Raw genomic sequence first — 22,874 nt, 5'->3', positions numbered from 1 at the left:
AGAATTTTGTTCAAAGTTGTTTAATGAATTTATTCAAGGATTGTTTTTTTTTTTTAATCTGAAGTTATGGGGTATTTATACTCCATAAAACATCCTTTCAGATTCGTGGCCATTGATCCAAGAGGTTTGATGGAAAATTACAATGTTCTAGAGGCATCCCATATCTGAAAAATTGTAATGTTTCCAAGTGTATTCGAATACAGTATATGTGTATTCGAATACACGTCTTTGTAACGTTTAAAAAATTCAAATTTTACATCTTGTATTCGAATACACATTAGTGTAGTCGAATACAGATTAGTGTATTTTAGTCTATGACTTAACTTGTATTCGACTACATATGGGTGTAGTCGAATACACACAAAGGATTTTTGGTCACTGACTTAGCTTGTATTCGACTACAGATGAGTGTAGTCGAATACAACATTTAAAGTTTTGCCTCTGACTTAAGTTGTATTCGAATACAACATGGTGTATTCGAATACACTTATGCAAATTGTCAAAAATATGATTTTAAATGATTTGTTAATGTTGTTTTTGATTTTCGAAAATATGTTAAATGCATATGTAAATATGAATTGTTCTCATGTATTTGAACTATTGATTTGTATCATATACCTTTACATTTAATCATTTATTATTTTGATTTTGAAGCTTATTTTGATCTTCTTTTTGATCTTGCTGCATTGTCCATAGTTGGTGGTCTTGTCGTCATCAAAAACATGTAGTTTACAATTTTTTAAAGGATTTTTTAAAAATAAAAATTAATAAATATATCATCTTCACTGACTACATCATCACATTCATCATCATTTTCATCATCTTATTCTTAAAACTAATAAATAAAAAAGTAAAAACTCTGAAATTAAAATCCTCAAATTAAAAAGATAAAATAAAACCTAAAACTACCAAATTCACCAAAATAATATTCTAAAAAATCATTACAAAGACAATATTAAAGAATCAAAACAATTAATTTGTTTTCACTTTTGTTAGGTAAACATTTTTCTATAGATAATTTATTAGTTGTCATCTTATATTATAAATATTAATATGAGTATTAACATTATATTATTTGACTCAAGCTATATGTAAATGTAATAAAAATATACTTTTAGCATAATTTCAAAGTGTGTAATACTCTATTTTGAGGTGTGTAATATAATTTACAAAGTTAAATTAATTTATTATAATCTTTAAAATAAAAACAAGTTAAGAATCTTCTATATGCATGCATCGTTGAGAAATTTAACCAAGATAATAATGAAGATTAGTGCAATTTTAAATATCTTAAAAAAATTATTTTGATTTTACATTTTCATTCTACTATTTTATCTCTTTCTTATTTATTTTTGTTAACTCTTGTACTTTTAAATGCTTACTAAAATTTGAGGGATTATTTGAAATCTTTCAAATCTATAAATTCTCTTTAAATTTTTCTCTTTAAAATTCTTGGTCAATGATAACGTTGCTTTATTTTTGTTTTTAATAATTACTTGGACTTATTTATAAAAAAAATTGTATCTCACATTTTTTAAAAATAAAATTCTTTACTCATTTTTTAAAAAATTGCTAACTCTATTAATTAAAATAAAGAAAAAATAAAATAAGATGGTTAACAATATATTTTATTTTAAAAAAAAAAATTATTGTAATTCTATGTACACACTTGAGAAAATAAACAGAAGTATACAAAGAAACACAATAATTTTAAAAAATATTTTTTTGTTCCCTTATTTTAAATTATTATTACTTTTTAAAAATTATTATGATTCGTTATATACCTCTATTTATTTTCTCAAAGGTGTACATAGAATCACAATAATTTTTTTTAAAATAAAAATGTATTTTTGATCATTTTATTTTATTTTGCATTTATTTTAATTAATAACTATAATTAGTAATTCTTTTAAAAATTACTAAAAAAAAATAAGTAGAGAATTTTATTATTTTAAAACATGAACTACAATTATTTTTAAATAAGTCCAAATAATTATTGAAAAAAAATAAAGCAACGTCATTATTGACCAAATCAATATTAATAGTAAAATATATAGGTAAGACTAAATGTCTCAATTTTAATAAATAGATGGACTAAAATTATGAAATTAAAAAAAGAAAAAAAAAAAGATCAAAGTTAAGAGTTAGGAGATTAAAATTGCAAAATTAAAAATAAATAAATCAAATAAATTATAAAGACTAAAATTATAAAATTAAAAATAAAATAATCAAAATTATAAATTAATTAAAATAAAAAATTAAAATTACGAAATTAAAAATAGAGAGACAAACATTATAAATAAATAAATAAAAATAGTGAAACTAAAGCCTTCAAATTATCACGTGAGTAATATTTAGCATAATAAAACCCGTTCAAAAACTAGAATATGACAAAAGAAATGCAAAGATAAAATTGATAAAGAAACGAAATGGTCATTATCTTACTCATTAGTTCCTTCTGTAAAATGGTGTTAAAGAATCTTTGTGGGACCCACCACAAGTTTCTTTTTTTGGTTTTCCTTTGGGTCACTTTATTTTACCTTCCATCCCTCATTCCAAACGCAGTGTAATAGCTACGTTAATGTCTTCATCTTAGCTTATACTAATAGGATAGATATTAGAGAGGTCATGAAGAGAATGGCATTGGGTTTTGAAACTCGAAGTTGCTTCATACGTTTCTTCTTCTTCTTCTTTTTCTTGCTATTGCTACTATGCTCTGCTCTTGCACGGAATCCTATTTTCTTTTCAAGTTAGTTTCCTTTTCCTTTCAACTCTTCTTTACATTGTCTTTTCCTTTTGCCACATATAAATAAACGTTAGAGAATATGCCAAAATATATATTTTATTTTTGGATAAATTAACCGCGGTTCTAATATTTGAAGGCTTAGAATGTTGTTTCTTTTTTATCTTTCATTGAGTCTAAAATTCAAATTAATTTTTGAAATATCAAAATATTTTTTAAAGATTTAATTTATTATCATAAAGATAAATGAAAGATACAATTTGCTTTTAAAATAGTTTATGACCACTATAATATTAGAAGATTAAATTAACTAACATTTTAATGATTTAAAAATTAATTTAAAAAATTAATTTAAAAAAAATAAATTCTCATTAAAAAATTAATATGACGGTGTTCTATAATTTCAAATATTAAAATGCTTATTTTTTCCAATAATATATAGTTTGTCAAGATCCTTTTATGTATTTGTTAGTCAGTTTAATATGATAAATAATTTCATAGGATTATCTTTTAAAATGATCTGAAAAATAAATTAATTAGAATATAAGAACACAAAGTTCCCTTGTGTGTATTTATTTGGTTTTGCAATTTTAGTTAAGTTTCCCCTATTAAACAATTCATATAAATACAATAATAATCTTCACATTAGAAAAATTGAAATTGTATGGATGAAAAGTTAAGCTAATTTGAGTTTTTATTTTCGAAATTCTCTTATAGAAGTGAGAATATATCCTCTACAAGTATTTACAACCTAGCTTACTATTAATTTAGATTAGACCAATTTTTTTAAAAAATAAATAAGGCTACAATTTTTTGAGAAGTTTATTTATTTAAAAAGATATGATATAAATCACAAAAAAAATCTTTTAAGCATCAGTTTATTTTAAATAAATATGAATAATGCTTATAAAAAATGAAATATGAATAATAATAATAATAAATTATTATAAATTAGATTTTAAACTCTATATTAAATTATAAATTTGCTAATGTTTTAGTAATATAATCATATTATTCTATGTTTGTTTTTTATATATATATATATATATATATATATATATATATATATATATTTAAATATTTAATTATATTATAATAGAATTGAATTAAAATATAATGTTATATAGAATCAAATCTTTAAAATTTCATATTAAATCTAAAAAATACTTAATAATATTAGTTTGTTAAATTATTTAAAAATATATTTAATTATTTATTTACAGATATTAACATAAAATAAATTTTTAAATAAAGTAATTTATCGACTATCTCAAACTTTTATAAATGCCCAAACTTAAAAAAGCTTATAATAAATCGCAAACTAAACTTAGACATTAACTTTTTGACATAATAAATTCAAATGTTACAAAATTTAGCTCGGACTTTACCTATTACCACCGTATTGTACGGTCTATAATGTATGAACTATGAAGTTTTGAATGCAGAAAAAGATTGAACTTTCCCAAAAGAAGACGTAAAAAGAACCTGTACTGATGTTTAAGTTTATAATTTACGATATAATTTAGTTTAATAATGACGTTTATTTAAAGATTAAATCAGAAGACAGACTGTTATTACGAGTTGAAGCTACCTCGAAAGCTGGACTGACTTCGTGTTGCTGCATTCCATGCATCCATCTCTCTTTTCCAAGTCATATATTATGTCAATTTGTCAAATTGATGTAAACGTACATAATATTTTAATATAATATGATGTGGATTCTATACAATATTCAATTTTTTAAAATTTTAATATATTATCCTCTTCTTGATAACTAAATAAACTCAATAATTGATATATTTAATTATTTTATACATATAAAAAAATATTTAATTATAGTTTTTATTTTTTTATTTTTATTAATTCATGAAATTGATCTCTCTATTTTAAAAATCAACAGTTTTGATATCTCTTTCAGATTTTTAAACTAAAAAATGATTATTTTACGTATTTTAAATAACATGAGATACAATTGTATAATATAGAATCATCTAAATGCAATAATTATTCATATGACATTAATTAACTTACAAATATGAAAAATCTATGAAGTTGAAAGTTATATTTTACTGTGGTTTATTCTGATTTTATGAGTGTTAATCATTCCACATATCATATTACACATTATTTTAAACATGTTACGTTGTCATTTTTTAGTTAAAAAATAAGAAAGATAAACTAAAATTGTCGACTTTTAAAATAAAAAAAAAACCAATTTTGTGAATCACTAAAAATAGAGGGACTAAAACTAATTAAGCTAAAAAATTATTAATAAGTCATTAAATTCTAATTCAATTGATAAATATCGATATTGTTAAGTTGTATATCATGCTCTGAGTTCAAACTCACATTTGAGTGTTAGTAATATTTATCATCTCATTTTTAAAAAAAGTTATAGGTGATAGGTAAAATAATATTTTATTAAATATTAATATATTTACTATTATCATAATTAAATATTAAATTTGAAATGATAGATATATAGTATTAATTAAAAGTGATAAAACGGGTCGAGTCTAAAATTTTGAAGTTGATTGGGCCGCCTGTTTGACCCTCCAAGAAAGGGAGCGAATACCGAGTTTATTATTTTCTGTCCAATTTTCTTGCTATTGAGTTTATTTTTACTTATTTGTTTGTTATAAAAATTATGTTATGAGTTTATTTTATGCGCAAATTTTTTTTATTTGTTGAAAAAAAATTAGATCATGTCAAATTTGATTCAATGTAGAGAATCTTTAAAATGTCAGTTTAGTAATAAAAATTTAAAAGTAAATTTTAATAACTTTCATTTTTTCTAATTTAATAATAACGTCCTCTTCCACAATTTAATGAAAAATATTCAATATTTTTCTAATTTTGACTATTGATTGGTTGTTAACTAGTTATTGTCGTTAATTAGTTATGATTTTGAGTAAATTTCTATTTGTTTGTTGTTATTATTTTCATTTGACGGTAGGATGAACTAAAATGAGGCAGGTTGATCCATTCTAACTAAAATTAATTAGAGGAAATAATTTTTACAAATTAGACAATTATTGCAGGATGAAAGAATTATTATTGAATACTAAAAATAATTAACATTGATATGATATATTGGTTTTTAATTGTGATCATACATATCATGTGCCTCATGGCCACGCATACCTATTGTTCTTATAAACATTTTTTGTGTGATTATATATACACACTCAGGGACTGGTCATGAAACTTTGGGCGTAGTTGGGAGGTCATTGAGGGTAATAGAGCTTGACGACTATGGTGAACCAACTGCAAATCATGGGCATGATCCTACATGGAACAGGGTAACCGGGGGAGATCATCATGCAGGGAGAAAAGGCTGAAAAAATTATATATTATGGATATTTTATTCATTTCTATTGTTATTTTCACTTAATATTTAATGTAATAACTGTTTTGCGCGTGTGAATTTATTGGTGATGTTTATCAATAAATAATACAATAATAGCCGTAATACTATACATGTATTTTTAATAGACGGAATTAGAAGATAAAATTAATAGCAAATTATTACACTAGTCTTTGACTTTATAGAACGTTCTCAATTTAATCTTCAAAATTATGAATATATTTCAATTTAATTTCTGATTATGTAAACATTTCTTATATGTATTCTTTTGTGAATGACTGTTATTAAATTTCGTTAAATTTTAATAGTGACAATCTAAATTGTTTGTGACTTTCTTGATCACTTTTAATTTGATAATTAAAAATATAAATATTTTAATGTAATATGAATTTCTAAAATAATTTTCAGATTCATCATTTCAAAACCTAATTCGACTTAACCTAGAACACCTCATCGGCCATTGAAATGAAATGAATGTATCCAACTCTATCTGCATGTTAAAGATTTTTAATTTCTTGTAAAAATTCCTTATTATCCTTTGTGAAAAATCAGAGGAAGACAAGTGTCAATAAAATATCCAAATACTACCAACACATTAAGCTGACCCACCTTTAATAACTAGCAACATATATTAGCCATCACAAAGCTCACATCTTTGGAGTTTCATTACTTGGTTCACTTTCCACACCCAATCTATATTTTGTGATGCATATCATCCATATCATATATTCTAACACACACCATAATATAAAAAAACACTAAAAAGAAATCATCAAAAGCCTATTTGAGTTTAAGACCAAACCATAACTTAGAACACAAGCATGTCTTGGTTAAGAAATCTCTCAAAATTTTCTTCCACAATAAAACCATCTCAAAGACCCAATAAAACTGACCCATTTTTCCTTTTACCATCCTTAACTTTTCTATCCAAGTTTAGCTCCAACCCCATTAAGGAAAAGCCTAGTGTTAAGCCTGATGATTATTCAGGCTTGGAAGCAACAAAGGCTCATGAAAAACCAAGGGTGGTTGTTTTGGGCTCAGGTTGGGCTGGTTGTAGACTCATGAAAGGGTTGGACCCTGAAATCTATGACATTGTTTGTGTGTCACCTAGGAACCACATGGTTTTCACACCTTTGTTGGCTTCCACTTGTGTTGGAACTCTTGAGTTTAGATCAGTTGCTGAACCTATTGGAAGGATTCAACCAGCTATTTCTAGAGAGCCTGGTTCTTATTTCTTTCTTGCCAATTGTACTTCCATTGATGCACATAAACATATGGTGTGTTAAGTGTAAATTTGTTTAAGATATATATTTTTGCTTAATTTAATTTAATATTTCAACCAATCCTATAGTTTTTTTTTCTTTCAAAAATGGACCAAACCTTCATTTTTCATTTATGTATGTTACCAGAATTCTTAATTGACCAACCAAAAATGTAAATTACATCATAATCACCCATCAAAGTTAACATTATCATTTTTAGTTTTTATCTAAGATTGTGACCTCGTTTTCAATGAGAGTCTAATTGTGGTGTTGAGTGGTGAAATATTTTTTAAAGTATATCATTCAATGATCATGTACACAAATTTGTGACAGAAATGGACTAAAAATGAAAATTAGTGTAAACATTTTTAATGATGAAGTACTAATGGCATGACTTGCTGGAGGGCATAAGCGTCAATGTTGGAAATGTTAGCAATAGCATATAATATAATTTTATAATTCAATTATTCTGAACAAAACATAAATGGTTTTCAAAATTATTATTGAATTCAACTTTCTTAAAAAAAGTAGACTTTTTAGTGAGGCGTGCTTTTCTTTGTAAGGGTTTTTCCCTAATATTAAGGATTATTAATGACCATAATTTGGTAGGACATGTTTGGCCAAAATTTTATATTTGCCATGCCAATTTAATAAACCATATAATATTTGCTACCCTTAATTTAATAAAAGAGTATTCTAGTCTATATATGGTATATGAAAAAAAAATTGTCCCATTCATATTGGAATTTGAACTCAACTTTATTTATTTATTTGGCTCCTTGAAACAGATAGTAAATGATACTAATTTTGGGTTGGAATGTTGATACTTGCAGTGTGGCTTATATGGAAAATTTGTATTTGATGTTTGGTTTTGAAGGTGCATTGTGAGACTGTAACTGATGGAGAACAAACAATAAAACCATGGAAATTTTCAATCTCATATGATAAGCTAGTTATTGCATTAGGATCACATCCTGCTACTTTTGGAATTCAAGGAGTCAATGAACATGCCATTTTTCTTCGGGAAGTTCACCATGCTCAGGAAATTCGTAGGAAGTTGCTCCTCAACTTGATGCTATCTGATGTTCCAGGTTTGTTGTTTGAATTGACTTATTTGAACTTAACTACCGACATAAGTATTTGTGACACTGTTGCGAGAGCTTATAGAAACAGCGTATGATATGTTCATTAGCTGTTTTTACATTTTTTATAGAAACAGCGTATGATATGTTCATTAGCTGTTTTTACATTTTTATTTTATTTTATCTTTTGTTATAGAAATAGCTTATATGTTAGCACTTATATTATAAACGCTTGACTAAGCTGTTTATCGAAACAAGCCTGTGTTAGGAAAATGTATATTTGAGTCATGACAGTTACTTTTTCTGTTGTACATGAGTTCATCACTTCTGTGTTGGATTTGGATACAGGAATTCCAGAAGAGGAAAAAAAGAGGCTATTGCACTGTGTTGTTGTAGGGGGTGGTCCTACTGGAGTTGAATTTAGTGGTGAACTTAGTGATTTTATCATGAAGGATGTTCATCAAAGATATACTCATGTCAAGGATTACATCCGCGTTACTCTAATTGAGGTATGTTTAATAGAATCAGATAATTATGTAATACAAACTTATGGAAGCCATTTTTTGTTTTAGTAACTTACCATTTTATTTAAGCCAAACATGTCTTCTACTATGTTCTAAGGTAATTTATGTTGTTAACCAATGTCCAATAGGCAAATGAGATATTATCTTCTTTTGATGACCGACTCAGACTCTATGCTACCAATCAGTTGACAAAGGTATGCTATATTTTGTCAGAGGAATTACTGCATTTGGAATATTTCAATCTCGTTAGAGGCTCTATGCCACCAATCATTATGTACTGTACTCTCTGAGTCGACAAGCTAGTTGTTAATAGTTTGCCATATTAGTTTTATATTTTCCAATATTGTAGTTTATCTCAGTCAGGAGTTCGTCTTGTTCGCGGCATTGTGAAAGATGTTAAAGCTCAGAAGATTATTCTTAATGACGGTACTGAGGTTCCCTATGGTTTGTTGGTATGGTCTACTGGTGTTGGTCCATCACCAATTATTCAATCTTTGGATCTCCCAAAAGCTCCTGGTGGAAGGTTAGTCTCATTACTCAAAACTGTTGCAGCTGATTTATGGATAGAGTTTTAAATTTCATACAAAAGTTGCACGTTGCAGCAGCTGTGATAACCGTTAGATCAAGACAAAGAAATTTTATCTTTCTAAATCTAATAGTCATCACAGTTGATGCACTTTGCAGCTGCTGTAGAGGATCCATGTAATGAAAGAAGGATCAGGTACATATAGTGACCATAACTTTTCTATAGTCTCTCAAAGCAAATTCTGAATGTTCTTTTCTCGCAGGATTGGTGTCGATGAGTGGCTTCGTGTTCCTTCTGTAAAAGATGTGTTTTCCATTGGTGATTGCAGTGGTTTTGTTGAAAGTACTGGAAGACCAACACTTCCAGCATTGGCCCAAGTAAGTGATATTAGAACTACTGGAAGACCAACACTTTCATGTCATGTTTTCACTTATAGAAAACATTTTCTGATACCATATAGACCCTTTATTTTCTCTTACACACCCCTTCAGAAAGTTTGTTTTTGTCCATTTGATGCAATAGCATTTGGATTTCACAGGTGGCAGAAAGACAGGGTAAATATTTAGCAAACATGTTGAACAAAATTGGGAAAGCAGGTGCAGGCCATGCAAACACTGCAAAAGAAATAGAACTTGGGGATCCATTTGTTTACAAGCATCTTGGAAGCATGGCAACTATTGGCAGATACAAGGCTCTTGTTGACCTTAGACAAAGCAAGGTAATTAATATAACATCATTCCTGAGCTTTAGTGTTGATTAAGTATTATTAACTTAACAAGCAAGTTCATGCAGGAGGCAAAAGGGGTGGCAATGGCAGGATTTCTTAGTTTTTTTATTTGGCGCTCAGCTTATATTACGCGCGTCATCAGCTGGAGGAACAGATTCTATGTATTTATCAACTGGATTACAACTCTTGTATTCGGCCGTGATATAAGCAGACTATGAATAAAGAAGTGGCATAAGAATGAGGAAATTGAGACTGGGAATGAACCTTGATGAACAAGGCAATGAAACTTGCATGTTGAAATCAATCAAAATTCATTTTTCTCTCATAGTTTCTCATAAATCAGAAATGTGACCATCTTAAGTCCTATTGTATATATTTTGCAAACCAAGATATCATTTTCCATGTTCATAAATAAACTATTCATGAAATGTATGATCACAATGAAATCAATTAATTTACTTACATGTCCATAATCTCTTTTTGGTCGGTAGATTATTGAATTCAAAAGACAAAATTGTCACATGTTACTCTTGCAATTGATACTATTGTGTTAGAATAAGGACAGCTCATTATTTAGATAGTTTACATGTTGGAGTTAAAGGGCGGGGGTTAAAACCCAGGTGAAAGCGAAAAACTGATATAACAACTTATTTACTAAGATATGTCTATAGAAAAAAGATAGTATACAAGTAGTCAAGTGATCACTCACATTTTATTGTTCTTCATATACAAATCAAAATAGCTTGAAGAGGGATGATGACCTTGAAGTTTTGTTATTTCCCAACCAGTGTTGCATATGGACTCCAATAGCATCCAAGTACATGCTAGTCCTCCCATGAAAACCTACCACCTTTCCCTCTGTTGTGGTTGAAGTGAAAAATTTCCCTACTTCATCACCAAATGGACCATACTTTCCTCTACTAGTATAGAATGTCAATGACTTAATGACTATAGCCGGTTCATCGGTAGAAATCGAACTATGATAGCCTGATATGCACGTAAGAACCTCATTTGGATACTCCAATTTTATCTAAAAACACAATATAGACTTTATTAGTATGGCTAAGATTCTTAGAATGAAATAAGAAAGTTCTTTTGTGTTAGAAATCATGAATCAGCTTAAGAATCATGTTCATACCCTATGTGTGGTACTTCCTCCATTACCACCATGCTTCACAGACCATACAGATTGCTTATTTCGATCATACTCGATTTGAATCGAGCAAATTCCTTCTGGTGATTTTGTCAAATAAATCTGTTTAATACCTGAAAAGACTCCATCATCCCATGGTCTACCTCCATCTCCACCCCATGGACCTGGTCCACAAGGAGCTGGTTCTATAATCACGCCACGAGGAACCTATGAAAAAGGTGACAAATCATTTGAAACACGACATACATGATTGTGAAAATAATATAACATGTTCTCACAGTTGAATTAGTTAATTTTGTATCTTATCATATCATATCATATATATGATAAAAGGTGATATATCAAAAAGTATAACATATAAAGATTTGAGAAATACCTCTTCAAGTGGTGCTGATTTAGCATGTACAAGTTTGGAAGGCCGTTGAGAACTGTTTATTTCAGTAATACTTGGTTCTCTTGGGATGATTTCCATGGAGGGAGATGTTGCCACTGGTACTATTACTTTTCCTTCTATCACATGAACACCAAGAGCATCTAGAAAAAAACCTTTTCTACCATGAATGCCAACTACCTTTCCTTCTTTCAGCTTTGTTGTGAAATAACTTCCATGTTCATCACCAAATGGTCCATAAACCCTTTTGGTGGTGTGGAATGTGAGTGACCTTATAGCAGAAGGCCCCATGTACATCATAGATCCATAGTAGCCTGATATATGTGTTAGGACTTCATATGGAAAATCAAAGATCATCTGCAAAATCATGCATAAAAAGAAGAGTTAAATATGTTTTTCGTCCCTTATATACCAAACTTTTTGAATGCCTAAAATGGTTTATTAACTCTTAAGTTCACCTTTTCATGTTTGAATCCTCCAGCTCCACCATGTTTGTTTCCCCATACAGCCTCCCCATCAAGATCATACAAAACTCTAATCCACACAATTCCAAGATTGCGCGACAAATCGATTTGCCTTATTCCAGTGTAAGGTCCATCATCAAATACATATCCACCATTTCCACCCCAAGGTCCATATGTGACCACACCTTCAACTATTGATTGGGCCTTCACCATATGATAAAGATTCTTAAGTTTAAAGTTGAGAAGAACATTAATCTGTTTGGATATTTTAAAATGAACGAAGCATAATGGAATTGAGTGAAACAAGGTGGAACGGAACAAGATTTTCATTCCATTGTTTGGATATTTTATAATGTAACAAAACAAAGTTTCATGCCATTCAATTCATTATTTAGATATCCAAACAAAGTAATCTACATTATACCACTTCATTCCATCATATTCCATCAATACAAACATAGCCTAAAGAACACTTAAATGAATGATTAATGAAGGTTCACTTTTTCTTACCTTTTCTTTTGGTTCAATACTCTTAGGTTCTTTGAAGCTGAGAATCTTAGGCTTCATGGTAGGTGAAGTTTTGGCAGAAACATCTTGTTGCTTTACAGCAACAACAATATCAAAGCCTTGGCTAACACTTCCATGTATTACAGAATAACCAACATTATCAGGACTGTTAGTCATGTAGTTCTTTGAATTGGACAAAGCTTTGGATGGTTTTGGCTGCTGATAGGATCTCAAATGGACTCCAATGGCATCTAAGTGCCAACCATACCTGCCATGGAATCCAACAATCTTGGCTCCAGTCACTGGCAAGGAAAAGGATGTTCCTTGTTCAACTCCAAAAGGTCCATAGAGCTTTTTGTTGCTTTCAAAACTCAGTGACCTGATGATGATTGGCCCCAATTGATTTAAGCTACCACAGTATCCATCAATTGATGTTAGGAACTCATTTGGGTAATCAAGCTTGATCTGCACCACAATCATAATCAATTATGTGGATTGACATAATCAATTATAAGAAATCATCATATTAATGTTGGCTATGACTCATAGTGATAAATGGGCAACTTAGGTAGTATTTAGTGATAAATGGATATCGGTCAGGGTAATCTTGTAAACTAGATTGTAGTATTTAAATACAAGTTATACATTGTAAATCCTAAACTTGAATTATAATAGAAAAATATTGCAACCGCTTTGCATTCGGAGACGTGGGCACAATTGACCGCGTGATCAAATTCGTGTGTTCTTTGCTTGCGTTAATTATGGTCAATTGTAATTAAGCATCAATCAGTTATACATTAGACTTTGTTTTGAATGGACCATGATAAGATAAGGTAAGGGCATGGAAAACTCACCTTGTCAATTTTATGGCCTCCACTTCCACCATGCTTCAATGACCAAATAGAATTCCCTTCTTTGTCATATTCAATTTGGATGGAGTCAATTCCCACTCCATGAACAATAACCAATTGCCTTATTGTTGAATATACACCATCATCCCAACTGTATCCACCACTGCCTCCCCATGGTCCAACTGATACAGGTTTCTCCTCAAAACTCTGCACTCAAAAACATCATTAAACTCAAAAGTGTTAAAGAAAGTTGAAAAAAGTAAAGGTAGTTTGAACACATAATTTTCAATAAAATAATGTATTGATTCATAAGTAACATAAGCTGTTTTAAGCAAGCACTACCATATTTTTTGCCTATGTGATTAGTCTTAGAAAAGTTTAATAGAAAAGGCTGCAAAAGGGTGTGTTTAGGTGAAGGATTAAGATGAATTTATGGCATCAAAAAGTGTAGTTTGTGCATGACAGTGAATTATGAAGAAGAGGCTAATATGAATCCACCATGAAGGGAAATGGTAGAAGAATTAGGTTCCATGTTGAAATCAGTCCCATGATTCTTAAAAGTTTCATTTTCATGCATTTGTGTCAGTGACACTTAGCAATCACTATTTTCCTACAATGTTATTCTCCATTTTTAGCATAAGATTCTCTCTATGAAATGGAATGAACTTTCAATGTTCTCCTAAATTCTCTATTTGGAATATAGGAAGGTGCACTTCAACTACATGCAGGTTGAATTTTAAATCTTTTCTCAATCTTTTTTAGGTGTTTCAGTTGAACCACTTGTGCTAGGCGTTCGGCACAATCTCTACTAGTCAAGATATTAATTGGCATAAATTTCCATTTGAAAACTTGAATGATTGTGAAAATTGCTTATTGGTTAGATAAACATGATAGTTGAAAATAATCTAGGAGACTAGGAGTATATTGAATATTACAGGCCAAAAGGCATCATATTTATACTTTTTCTTATAATGTTGAATGTTAGAATATATTCTCAAGCCACTCATAAAGTCTTACGCCTTTTTTTACAAGGCTCGTGCTAACACTTCATAAACAACTAAAAAAATTGAAAATAAAACATAAATTTAAGTTAAAAATACCATATTTTATAATTTTAAAGAATGAATTATACAATTTTTAAGATTTTTTTTCTACATCTAGACTCTCTTAACATTTCTCTTTTTATAATTGATATAAGTATGAAATATCCACTGCCGTTTACCAATGACAAATCTCCGTTAGAGAACATGTTGAACACATAAATTGAGTTATTCTTTCTCAACCGAATATCTCCATATATTAAATTCAAACATGTAATAATTTATTTTATCAAATTACTCATATTTTTTATTATTATTAATATAAAATACAATAATGTTTTATAGTTGTTCGCATAATAATTATTTTTTTTTTTTGTTAAAGTGACGTCCATTGCTAACAAAGAATTTCAACACAATATCATAGGTGCGTGAATAGTCTAATATTTAAAAAAAAAGTTAAAAATACATTTTAGTATAAGATTAATATTAAAAAAGAAAGAATAAAATTTCAAAATAAAAAAACAAAGTCAAGATAAACTGGTATAAGAAAAAAAAAATTAATTTTAAAAAATAAAAAATTATCGAGGAATTGAGTCCTCAGACTTTTAAAATAGTTCTTCATAATTTTATAGGATATTTTTTTGCTAGGATACACCGTTCCTCAAAAATTCTTGGATGGTAAATAGTTCTTCTCTTGCGGTGAACAAAAAATTGAATCTAATGAACTCTATTACATGAATCACTGGCTTAATTCTATATTATCGTCCTCAATGTGGTTTAAATATTGATCCTTAATCGTTCGTTGAATCACCATCATCAAAAAGAAAGACGAAAATGAAACAAGACAAATTGCCAACAATCTAAAGAGACCGGATATTGACATAAAGTGTTTCGTAAGACCCAAACACCTATATCACCTTACAATTTCCAACACTAAACAAAAAACATGTGACGGTAAAAACGACTACAAAATTGTGGAAGGAAAAAGTTATTTAAATTTGTGACGGTCAATATCCTTACAATGGACCGCTAAAAAGTATGACACTGCAATATTTTTTAGAGTTTAGGCCGCCAATTAGGGATGACAATAATTACGGTTTGGGTAGGTACTATAGTACCCATTCTCATACCACGATTTAAAAAAAATAAATTTATACATGTACTTCTTGAATATCAACTTTAATACTTGTACTTTTGTCTTGATACTTAAGTGTCCGTAGTCATATCCATTATTCACACTTTAACTAAAATAGATCGATAAATAGATGATATTGTTGTGATTAAATTTAAAAGTTATTCAAATATCTTAAATTCAATCATAAATTATTATAAACCAAAATATTTTCTAACTCAAAACATTTCAAATGAACACTTATTACAATACACATTCAAATATTCATAATAATACTTTATGAAGTTGCAAGTCCTATAACAATATTATTCGAAATCCATAGAAATAATTGATAGAAAGTTGCAAATATAATTATAAAGTCATGATTAATAAGACATAACTCTTTGTTATAAAGTCACAATTATTTACTTATTCATCATAATCAAATTCTTAAAAAATTTACAAACATTTATCTTTCAATTATAAATATTGTAGTGGTCCAATGATATTAATAGAAGTTAAAACATAAAAGAAAACAATTAACTAAACTAAACACTAATATGATACATAAATAAATAATATATTTATATAAGTGTGGATCCGGGGGTGGACACTATAATACATGTACCTGCACTCATACCCGCTTAATTTTGCAGGTAACTGCATGTCCCCGTGTTCGTACCCATTATGCGGATTTTTACCCTACCCATTGTGGGTTTTTTTGCGGGTACCTATTGGATATGGATTTAATTGTCATCCTTACTGTCAATGTCTTTTCCAAGGGCTTAGGTCGCCACAAAAACAATAGAACCATTAGCCGCTTTGGCTGCCACAAATGTCTTATTTTCTCCCTATATATATATATATATATATATTATTCTTCCTCTCATTTCTACCTTCTTTCTAAATTTTCTCTTCACCTTCTCTCTACAAATATTTTTCCTCAATGTTAGTATAAAATACATTTTAAATATAAATTAGTAATTTACATAATTATTATTAAAAAAAAGTTATGTGGTTATAAATTATTTTTAGAATATTAGTATTTTATTTTAGAATTTAAAATTAGTTATAATATTATTTTTAAACTTTAATGTTAATAAGATTAGATAAAAAAAGTGCTCGTAAAATATTTAAATTGTAAAATTTTTACTCAAATTAAAATGTCGTTATTTTAGAATATTTTATTTTGTTTGGTAGTAATAATTTAATATTTTATTTATATTTTTGTTTTTATATATAATATTTTGTTTATATTTTCTTTTTTAAAATTATATTAATTTTTTATATATAATATATTTTTAATATTAATTTTGATTTTATAAAATTATTTATTTAAGAAAGTTATATATTTTTGACATCCTAAACCCTCACAAAGTGTGGTTTTATTTCATCAGTTTTATCTTTTTTGGTGGCCTATGCTCTTACAAATTTGTGGCGGACTTTTTCGTCACAAATTTGTGACGGCTTAAACCTTCACAGATGATAACCAAAAAACCAATTTTTATGACTATTTTGACCGCCACAAAACTTTGTGCCAGAGTTGTTTATGGTTGACTTAGGCCGCCATAAATTTGTGTGGTTGTTTTTTTTTTTCTTTTGTGGAGGCTTTTGAGTGCCATAAATGAATGGTTTTCTTTTAATGCAAACATGTGTGGTATAACATAGGTCTACTAATTTCCCCTTATCAATGTTGTATATATATTTACCTTAAAGAAGTTTTCAAAAGGACCCAATAATAATTGGAAAGTTAGAAACCTAAAAATGGTTACCAAGAAAATGGAGGTGTATTAAGTGTTGAGTAACTGATAGACTACATAATTTTGTCGACTATATTGTAACTCATGGAAACTGAATAGATCTTAAACAATATATTATCCGATAAAATTGGGCAAAGCAACCTTCAAGTAGCATAGGAAGTACAAAAGAGAACCCTCGTAGAGCTACCATATCAGATTTTTATTGATATGACAATATTTAAATTAGATGACACATTATTGAATGGTGAGTTGCAAAATTATTTGAGACTCTATATTAATATATTATAAATAGATTTTGTTTCATAAGGATCATCATACAATTGGTCAATCAAGAGAGAGCATAGAATGGTTTGTGTGAATTTAAATTGTAATTGATATTCAAAACGAGCAAATAATCATATGGTGTAAACCACAAGAGATTCCCTTAATTCAGAACTCAATATATCTTACAGAAGGAAAATGAAGTAAGCTCCTAATTAAAGGTAAACTAGATTATGGCCCGCGCGCTGCGCGGATATTAATTAATTAATTTTATAAGTTTTATAAGTAATATTTTATGTATTATAAATATAGTTATCTTATAATATTACTTTATTGATTTGTAATAATTGAATATGATTAGGAAAATTAAAATGAAGGAAAATCATGTTTATCACAATCATCTAATTTAATTTTTTAAATATTTTGTAAAATTCGTATGATAACTTATTATATAGGATAATTGTTTGACTCATTGTACTTTGATTATTAATTTATTTTTCAACATATAATAGTACTTGTAGTTATTTGATGAAATAAAATGTAAATAGAAACCCAAAAATAAGATGTAAAAAATGTTAATGTTGAATTATATTGTAGCGTAGCTAAATTTATTTGTTTTATTAGTATGATATTTTAATTGCGAGCATGAGAAGTTGTTATAAAAAAAATTATTGAATATATTTCATCAAAAGTTTGTAAAAAAAATAAGTTGTTGTGGCATCGGAGTTCTATTTTGAATATATATAATAGTTAATAGATTTTAATAATTGGAAATTATTTTTTAATAATTTTTTATATATTCGTATTTTATGATTATTTTTAAAATAATTTTTAATTTACAATTATTTATAATTTATAAATATATATAAATTATAAATTATTATCAAATTGTAAAATAATTTATAAATTATAAATTTATTATAAATAATTGTAAAATAATTTTATAAGTTTTATAAGTAATATTTTATGTATTATAAATATAGTTATCTTATAATATTACTTTATTGATTTGTAATAATTGAATATGATTAGGAAAATTAAAATGAGGGAAAATCATGTTTATCACAATCATTTAATTTAATTTTTAAAATATGTTGTAAAATTCGTATGATAACTTATTATATAGGATAATTGTTTGACTCATTGTACTTTGATTGTCAATTTATTTTTCAACATATAATGGTACATGTATTTATTTGATAAAATAAAATGTAAAATACAAACCCAACAATAAGATGTAAACTTTTAAAAATATAATTGACTATTTAATATTTTTTATTTTAAAAAAATGTTAATGTTGAATTATATTGTAGAACATATAATGATAATTTGTATTTTCTGTCAAATAGAATATTTTTTTTATTTTATAAAATATTACTAAAAAAAATGGATTGACATAAATTGAAAGTAACTATAAATGAATTGACATTAATGAATAATTGAATTTTTAACGTATAAAATCATTACTCCTCATAAATAATATTTATGTCGATTATGAGTGATTAGGTGGTTTTTTTCAATTGAATTTAATGACTAATAATGTAAATTATTACCATTGTTAAATGACTAATAATATTATAAAATAATTTATAAATTTATTATAAAATAACTTATAAAATAATTTGATAATAATATAAATTATAAATTATTATCAAATTGTAAAATAATTTATAAATTATAAATTTATTATAAATAATTGTAAAATAATTTTATAAGTTTTATAAGTAATAACAACTGGTAAATGACTAATAATACTATAAAATAATTTATAAATTTATTATAAAATAACTTATAAAATAATTTGATAATAATATAAATTATAAATTATTATCAAATTGTAAAATAATTTATAAATTATAAATTTATTATAAATAATTGTAAAATAATTTTATAAGTTTTATAAGTAATATTTTATGTATTATAAATATAGTTATCTTATAATATTACTTTATTGATTAGTAATAATTGAATATGATTAAGAAAATTAAAATGAGGGAAAATCATGTTTATCACAATCATCTAATTTAATTTTTTTTGTATTTATTTTGATCATTTATCTTATAAGTGGTATTTTTTAAATTTTTTATCATAACTCTTTCAAACGGTAGTATGCATTAACTAATAATGTTTTAAATCAGTTGTAAAGTTAAATGTACAATCTTAATAAAGATGAATAAAAATATATTAAACTATAATAAATGTTTTTCATTTTAAACAATTTAAATATGTTTCAAAATATAAAAGAAGAATGTAGGAATTTGATGGAAATAAGGTCATGAAAGATATTATATATGACACGCAACCATACAATTGGAAATCGAACTGCCCAAAGAAATAGAAAATCAAGGCATCTTTAAATTTAAATCATAAGAAGAAAATAGAATAACAGTAACTAAATACCATTATTTGTAGTATTGTTAGGGAAGGTGGAGAGTCTTCTTAAATTAATTAATTGTTTCCTTCGAAACCTAGCTTGTCGGAACTGACACAATGTTCGCAGACGCCGATCTTGAGCTTCTGAATTAAAAAGAAAAAGTGTGTATAAGATCAGAAAAAAAATTTAGCATAGTGAAAATGAGAATGTCAGTTTCAAAAGTCATTAGTTAAAATCATACGAAGTTTGTCAAGCAGGTCTTGAAGACACATAATTTGCACTCCTCCTCTCCTTACCACCATTTTCCTTCGTCGCTTTAACCTAGCTATTTTTTTCATAAGTTTATCTTATAAGTGGTATTTTTTAATTTTTTTTAATCATAACTCTTTCAAACAATAGTATAATTATTAAAATCAAATTTTAAATCAGTTGTAAAGTTAAATATACAATCTTAATAAAGATGAATAAAAATATATTAAATTATAATAAAGGTTTTTCGTTTTAGAGAATTTAAATATCTTTCAAAATATAAAAGAAGAATGCAGGAATTTGATGGAAAGAAGGTCATGAAAGATATTATATATGACACGCAATCATACAATTGGAAATCAAACTGCCCAAAGAAACAGAAAATAAAGGCATCTTTAAATTTAAATCATAAGAACAAAATAGAATAACAGTAACTAAATACCATTATTTGTAGTATTGTCAGGGAAGGTGGAGAGTCTTCTTAAATTAATTAATTGTTTCCTTCGAAACCTAGCTTGTCGGAACTGACACAATGTTCGCAGACGTCGTTCTTGAGCTTCTGAATTAAAAATAAAAAGTGTGTATAAGATCAGAAAAAAATTTAGCATAGTGAAAATGAGAATGTCAGTTTCAAAAGTCATTAGTTAAAAAATCATACGAAGTTTATCAAGCAGGTCTTGAAGACACATAATTTGTGCTCCTCCTCTCCTTACCACCATTTTCATTCGTCGCTTTAACCTAGCTATTTTTTTCATAAGTTTATTGTGGGCATTAGGATTAAAGGCAAAACCTATTTTTTTTTTCTCATCACAGAATGTTCTAAGAAATTCAGATATTCAAGTGTTTATTTGGAGGGTTGACAACATCCTTTTTTCATTAAGTTGGAATCATTATTAATTATCCATTATTTTGTTTTATTGTTTGACAATATTTTGGTTGTAATAGCTGAATTAAGAGCCTAGTAAAATCATTCTATTCAAAATTAGATTGAGCAATATCCCTTATTTTATTTGCCTTTATTTTTGTCAATGCCTCCCCATAACAATAAATTTGATGAAGAAAAATACATAAATGAATGAGAATCAGTAATAGAGCAATAGGCAGCAATAGAGGGAGGGTTGACAACACCCTTTTAGTTTAAGTTGGAGTAATTATTAAATATCCCTTATTTTGTTTGATTGTTTGACAATATTTTCATTAATTGTCCCTTATTTTAAAATATTCTCATTCAAACAAAACAAATGCAAACAAAATAAGGGATATTGTTCACTCTAATTTTGAATGCAACATTTACTTTCTAAAATATCAACATTGAACCATATCATATATAGCATATATAATATAAATATAAGTCAAGAATGAAATCATCAATAATTAGAGGGCTTTTTTAAAAACAAATGACATACATCTTTTGGGGTATCTTTCAAGTAGAGTCGGTCGCAGTATTTTTAGAGCAGCTTCATCGAAGCTGCCCTGAGAATAGGTTTCTCCAACAGATGCAATAGGCAGCAATAGAGGGAGAGTTCACAACACCTTTTTATTTTAAGTTGGAGTCATATATAAATATCCTTTATTTTGTTTGATTGTTTGATAATATTTTCATTAGTTGTCCCTTATTTTAAAATATTCTCATTCAAACAAAATAAGGGATATTGCTCACTCTAATTTTGAATGCAACATTTACTTTTTAAAATATCAACATTGAACCATATCATATATAGCATATATAATATAAATATAAGTCAAGAATGAAATCAACAATAAATAGAGGGCTTTTTTAAAAACAAATGACATACATCTTTTGGGGTATCTTTCAAGTAGAGTCGGTCGCAGTATCTTTAGAGCAGCTTCATGGAAGCTGGCATGAGCATAGGTTTCTCCAAAGATGCAAGACATACTGTTTGAACTCTTCCGAGACCTACTGCTGCATTCACCAGTATCCTCAGTTTCTTCAATTAAAAAACTACTCTGAAAAAGATCAAATGGTATTAGAGAACAAACTCTTGAATGAAAATTTTGTCTTGTAAAATAATCAGTCTGAACTATATGTTCTAAACTTCATTGTATTTGATTACAAAGTCATACAACCGTGACCCAAGATATTCTGCAACCTCAGGATGTTTCACCTATAAACAAAAAATAACAAAGAAAATATAAGGAATCAGTATTCAATTTCTCATAATTTAAGAAGTTAAAAGAAATGATAAAAAGAATTACCATGAAAATCTGGATAGAATCACATTTAAATTGAGCATAGAGATTTGTTTCAATACTTCGACTATGTCATAGTTTATATTAAAGTAGTTGACTTTTATTTTATCTTTTATTATAGAAACAACTTATATACAATCACTTATTTAATAAACATTAATTCTCTATGTGATTAATTACGCTATTTATCCAACCAAGGCCTATATATGATAATGCTACATTGTCTAATCCCAACAGAAAAAGCATGCAATGTCAAAGGAAGAACTTATAC

General features: G+C 27.2%; 3 protein-coding genes, 1 long non-coding RNA gene and 1 other non-coding gene across 8 annotated transcripts; 2 read left to right on the top strand and 3 right to left on the bottom strand.

The window, feature by feature from the left end:
* Positions 1-2,308: 2,308 nt before the first annotated feature.
* On the bottom strand, positions 2,309-4,243 carry LOC113786597 (uncharacterized). The gene is made up of 2 exons (XR_003472863.2): positions 4,132-4,243; positions 2,309-2,793 (listed from the first exon to the last, which is right to left on the bottom strand). It is a non-coding gene; the product is annotated as an uncharacterized lncRNA (long non-coding RNA).
* LOC101503404 (uncharacterized) lies at positions 2,401-6,218 on the top strand. The gene is made up of 2 exons (XR_012163286.1): positions 2,401-2,749; positions 5,936-6,218. It is a non-coding gene; the product is annotated as an uncharacterized protein (transcript).
* A 553-nt stretch (positions 6,219-6,771) lies between these two features.
* On the top strand, positions 6,772-10,695 carry LOC101503077 (internal alternative NAD(P)H-ubiquinone oxidoreductase A1, mitochondrial). 2 transcript variants are annotated; one of them, XR_012163171.1, is made up of 8 exons: positions 6,772-7,387; positions 8,250-8,463; positions 8,803-8,963; positions 9,107-9,172; positions 9,338-9,501; positions 9,767-9,881; positions 10,027-10,222; positions 10,297-10,695. XR_012163171.1 is itself a non-coding variant. In XM_004500217.4 (8 exons), the coding sequence occupies exons 1-8, from the start codon at positions 6,932-6,934 to the stop codon at positions 10,447-10,449; spliced, it is 1,509 nt and encodes a 502-aa protein (XP_004500274.1). In that variant the 5' UTR covers positions 6,773-6,931; the 3' UTR covers positions 10,450-10,695. The 2 variants fall into 2 exon arrangements, 1 of the variants encoding a protein (XP_004500274.1); XM_004500217.4 differs by having other exon boundaries at positions 6,773-7,387; positions 10,043-10,222.
* A 157-nt stretch (positions 10,696-10,852) lies between these two features.
* On the bottom strand, positions 10,853-14,174 carry LOC101502763 (jacalin-related lectin 3-like). Its single transcript, XM_004500216.4, has 7 exons — positions 13,940-14,174; positions 13,601-13,804; positions 12,750-13,211; positions 12,234-12,443; positions 11,761-12,132; positions 11,370-11,591; positions 10,853-11,261 (listed from the first exon to the last, which is right to left on the bottom strand). Exons 1-7 carry the CDS (start codon positions 13,940-13,942, stop codon positions 10,965-10,967), a joined length of 1,770 nt encoding a protein of 589 aa, XP_004500273.1. The 5' UTR covers positions 13,943-14,174; the 3' UTR covers positions 10,853-10,964.
* A 5,863-nt stretch (positions 14,175-20,037) lies between these two features.
* On the bottom strand, positions 20,038-22,510 carry LOC113786764 (uncharacterized). Of its 3 annotated transcripts, XM_027335165.2 has the most exons (4): positions 22,189-22,510; positions 21,051-21,134; positions 20,835-20,951; positions 20,038-20,286 (listed from the first exon to the last, which is right to left on the bottom strand). In XM_027335165.2, exons 1-4 carry the CDS (start codon positions 22,286-22,288, stop codon positions 20,162-20,164), a joined length of 426 nt encoding a protein of 141 aa, XP_027190966.2. In that variant the 5' UTR covers positions 22,289-22,510; the 3' UTR covers positions 20,038-20,161. The 3 variants fall into 3 exon arrangements, 1 of the variants encoding a protein (XP_027190966.2); XR_003473076.2 differs by lacking the exon at positions 21,051-21,134; XR_003473077.2 differs by lacking the exons at positions 21,051-21,134; positions 22,189-22,510 and adding an exon at positions 21,799-21,858.
* Positions 22,511-22,874: the final 364 nt, after the last annotated feature.

Source organism: Cicer arietinum, chromosome 5, assembly GCF_000331145.2.
Source record: "Cicer arietinum cultivar CDC Frontier isolate Library 1 chromosome 5, Cicar.CDCFrontier_v2.0, whole genome shotgun sequence".
Taxonomy (NCBI): Eukaryota; Viridiplantae; Streptophyta; class Magnoliopsida; order Fabales; family Fabaceae; genus Cicer; species Cicer arietinum.
The sequence above is the reverse complement of the archived record's forward strand: the minus strand, read 5'-3'. Positions and strand labels throughout refer to the sequence as shown.

What these genes read in the sequence shown, in the direction of transcription:
- LOC101503077 (XM_004500217.4), top strand. Translation starts at nt 6,932, where the DNA reads ATGTCTTGGTTAAGAAATCTCTCAAAATTTTCTTCCACAATAAAACCA. An exon ending in TTGATGCACATAAACATATG is followed by an intron (nt 7,388 to 8,249) that starts GTGTGTTAAGTG and finishes TTGGTTTTGAAG; the next exon opens with GTGCATTGTGAGACTGTAAC. An exon ending in CTACCAATCAGTTGACAAAG is followed by an intron (nt 9,173 to 9,337) that starts GTATGCTATATT and finishes AGTTTATCTCAG; the next exon opens with TCAGGAGTTCGTCTTGTTCG.
- LOC101502763 (XM_004500216.4), bottom strand. An exon ending in GAGGATTCAAACATGAAAAG is followed by an intron (nt 12,133 to 12,233) that starts GTGAACTTAAGA and finishes ATGATTTTGCAG; the next exon opens with ATGATCTTTGATTTTCCATA. An exon ending in GAGGAAGTACCACACATAGG is followed by an intron (nt 11,262 to 11,369) that starts GTATGAACATGA and finishes TTGTGTTTTTAG; the next exon opens with ATAAAATTGGAGTATCCAAA.
- LOC113786764 (XM_027335165.2), bottom strand. Translation starts at nt 22,288, where the DNA reads ATGTCTTGCATCTTTGGAGAAACCTATGCTCATGCCAGCTTCCATGAA. An exon ending in AGACCTGCTTGATAAACTTC is followed by an intron (nt 20,952 to 21,050) that starts GTATGATTTTTT and finishes TTTTTAATTCAG; the next exon opens with AAGCTCAAGAACGACGTCTG. An exon ending in TGACAATACTACAAATAATG is followed by an intron (nt 20,287 to 20,834) that starts GTATTTAGTTAC and finishes TTTTTAATTCAG; the next exon opens with AAGCTCAAGATCGGCGTCTG.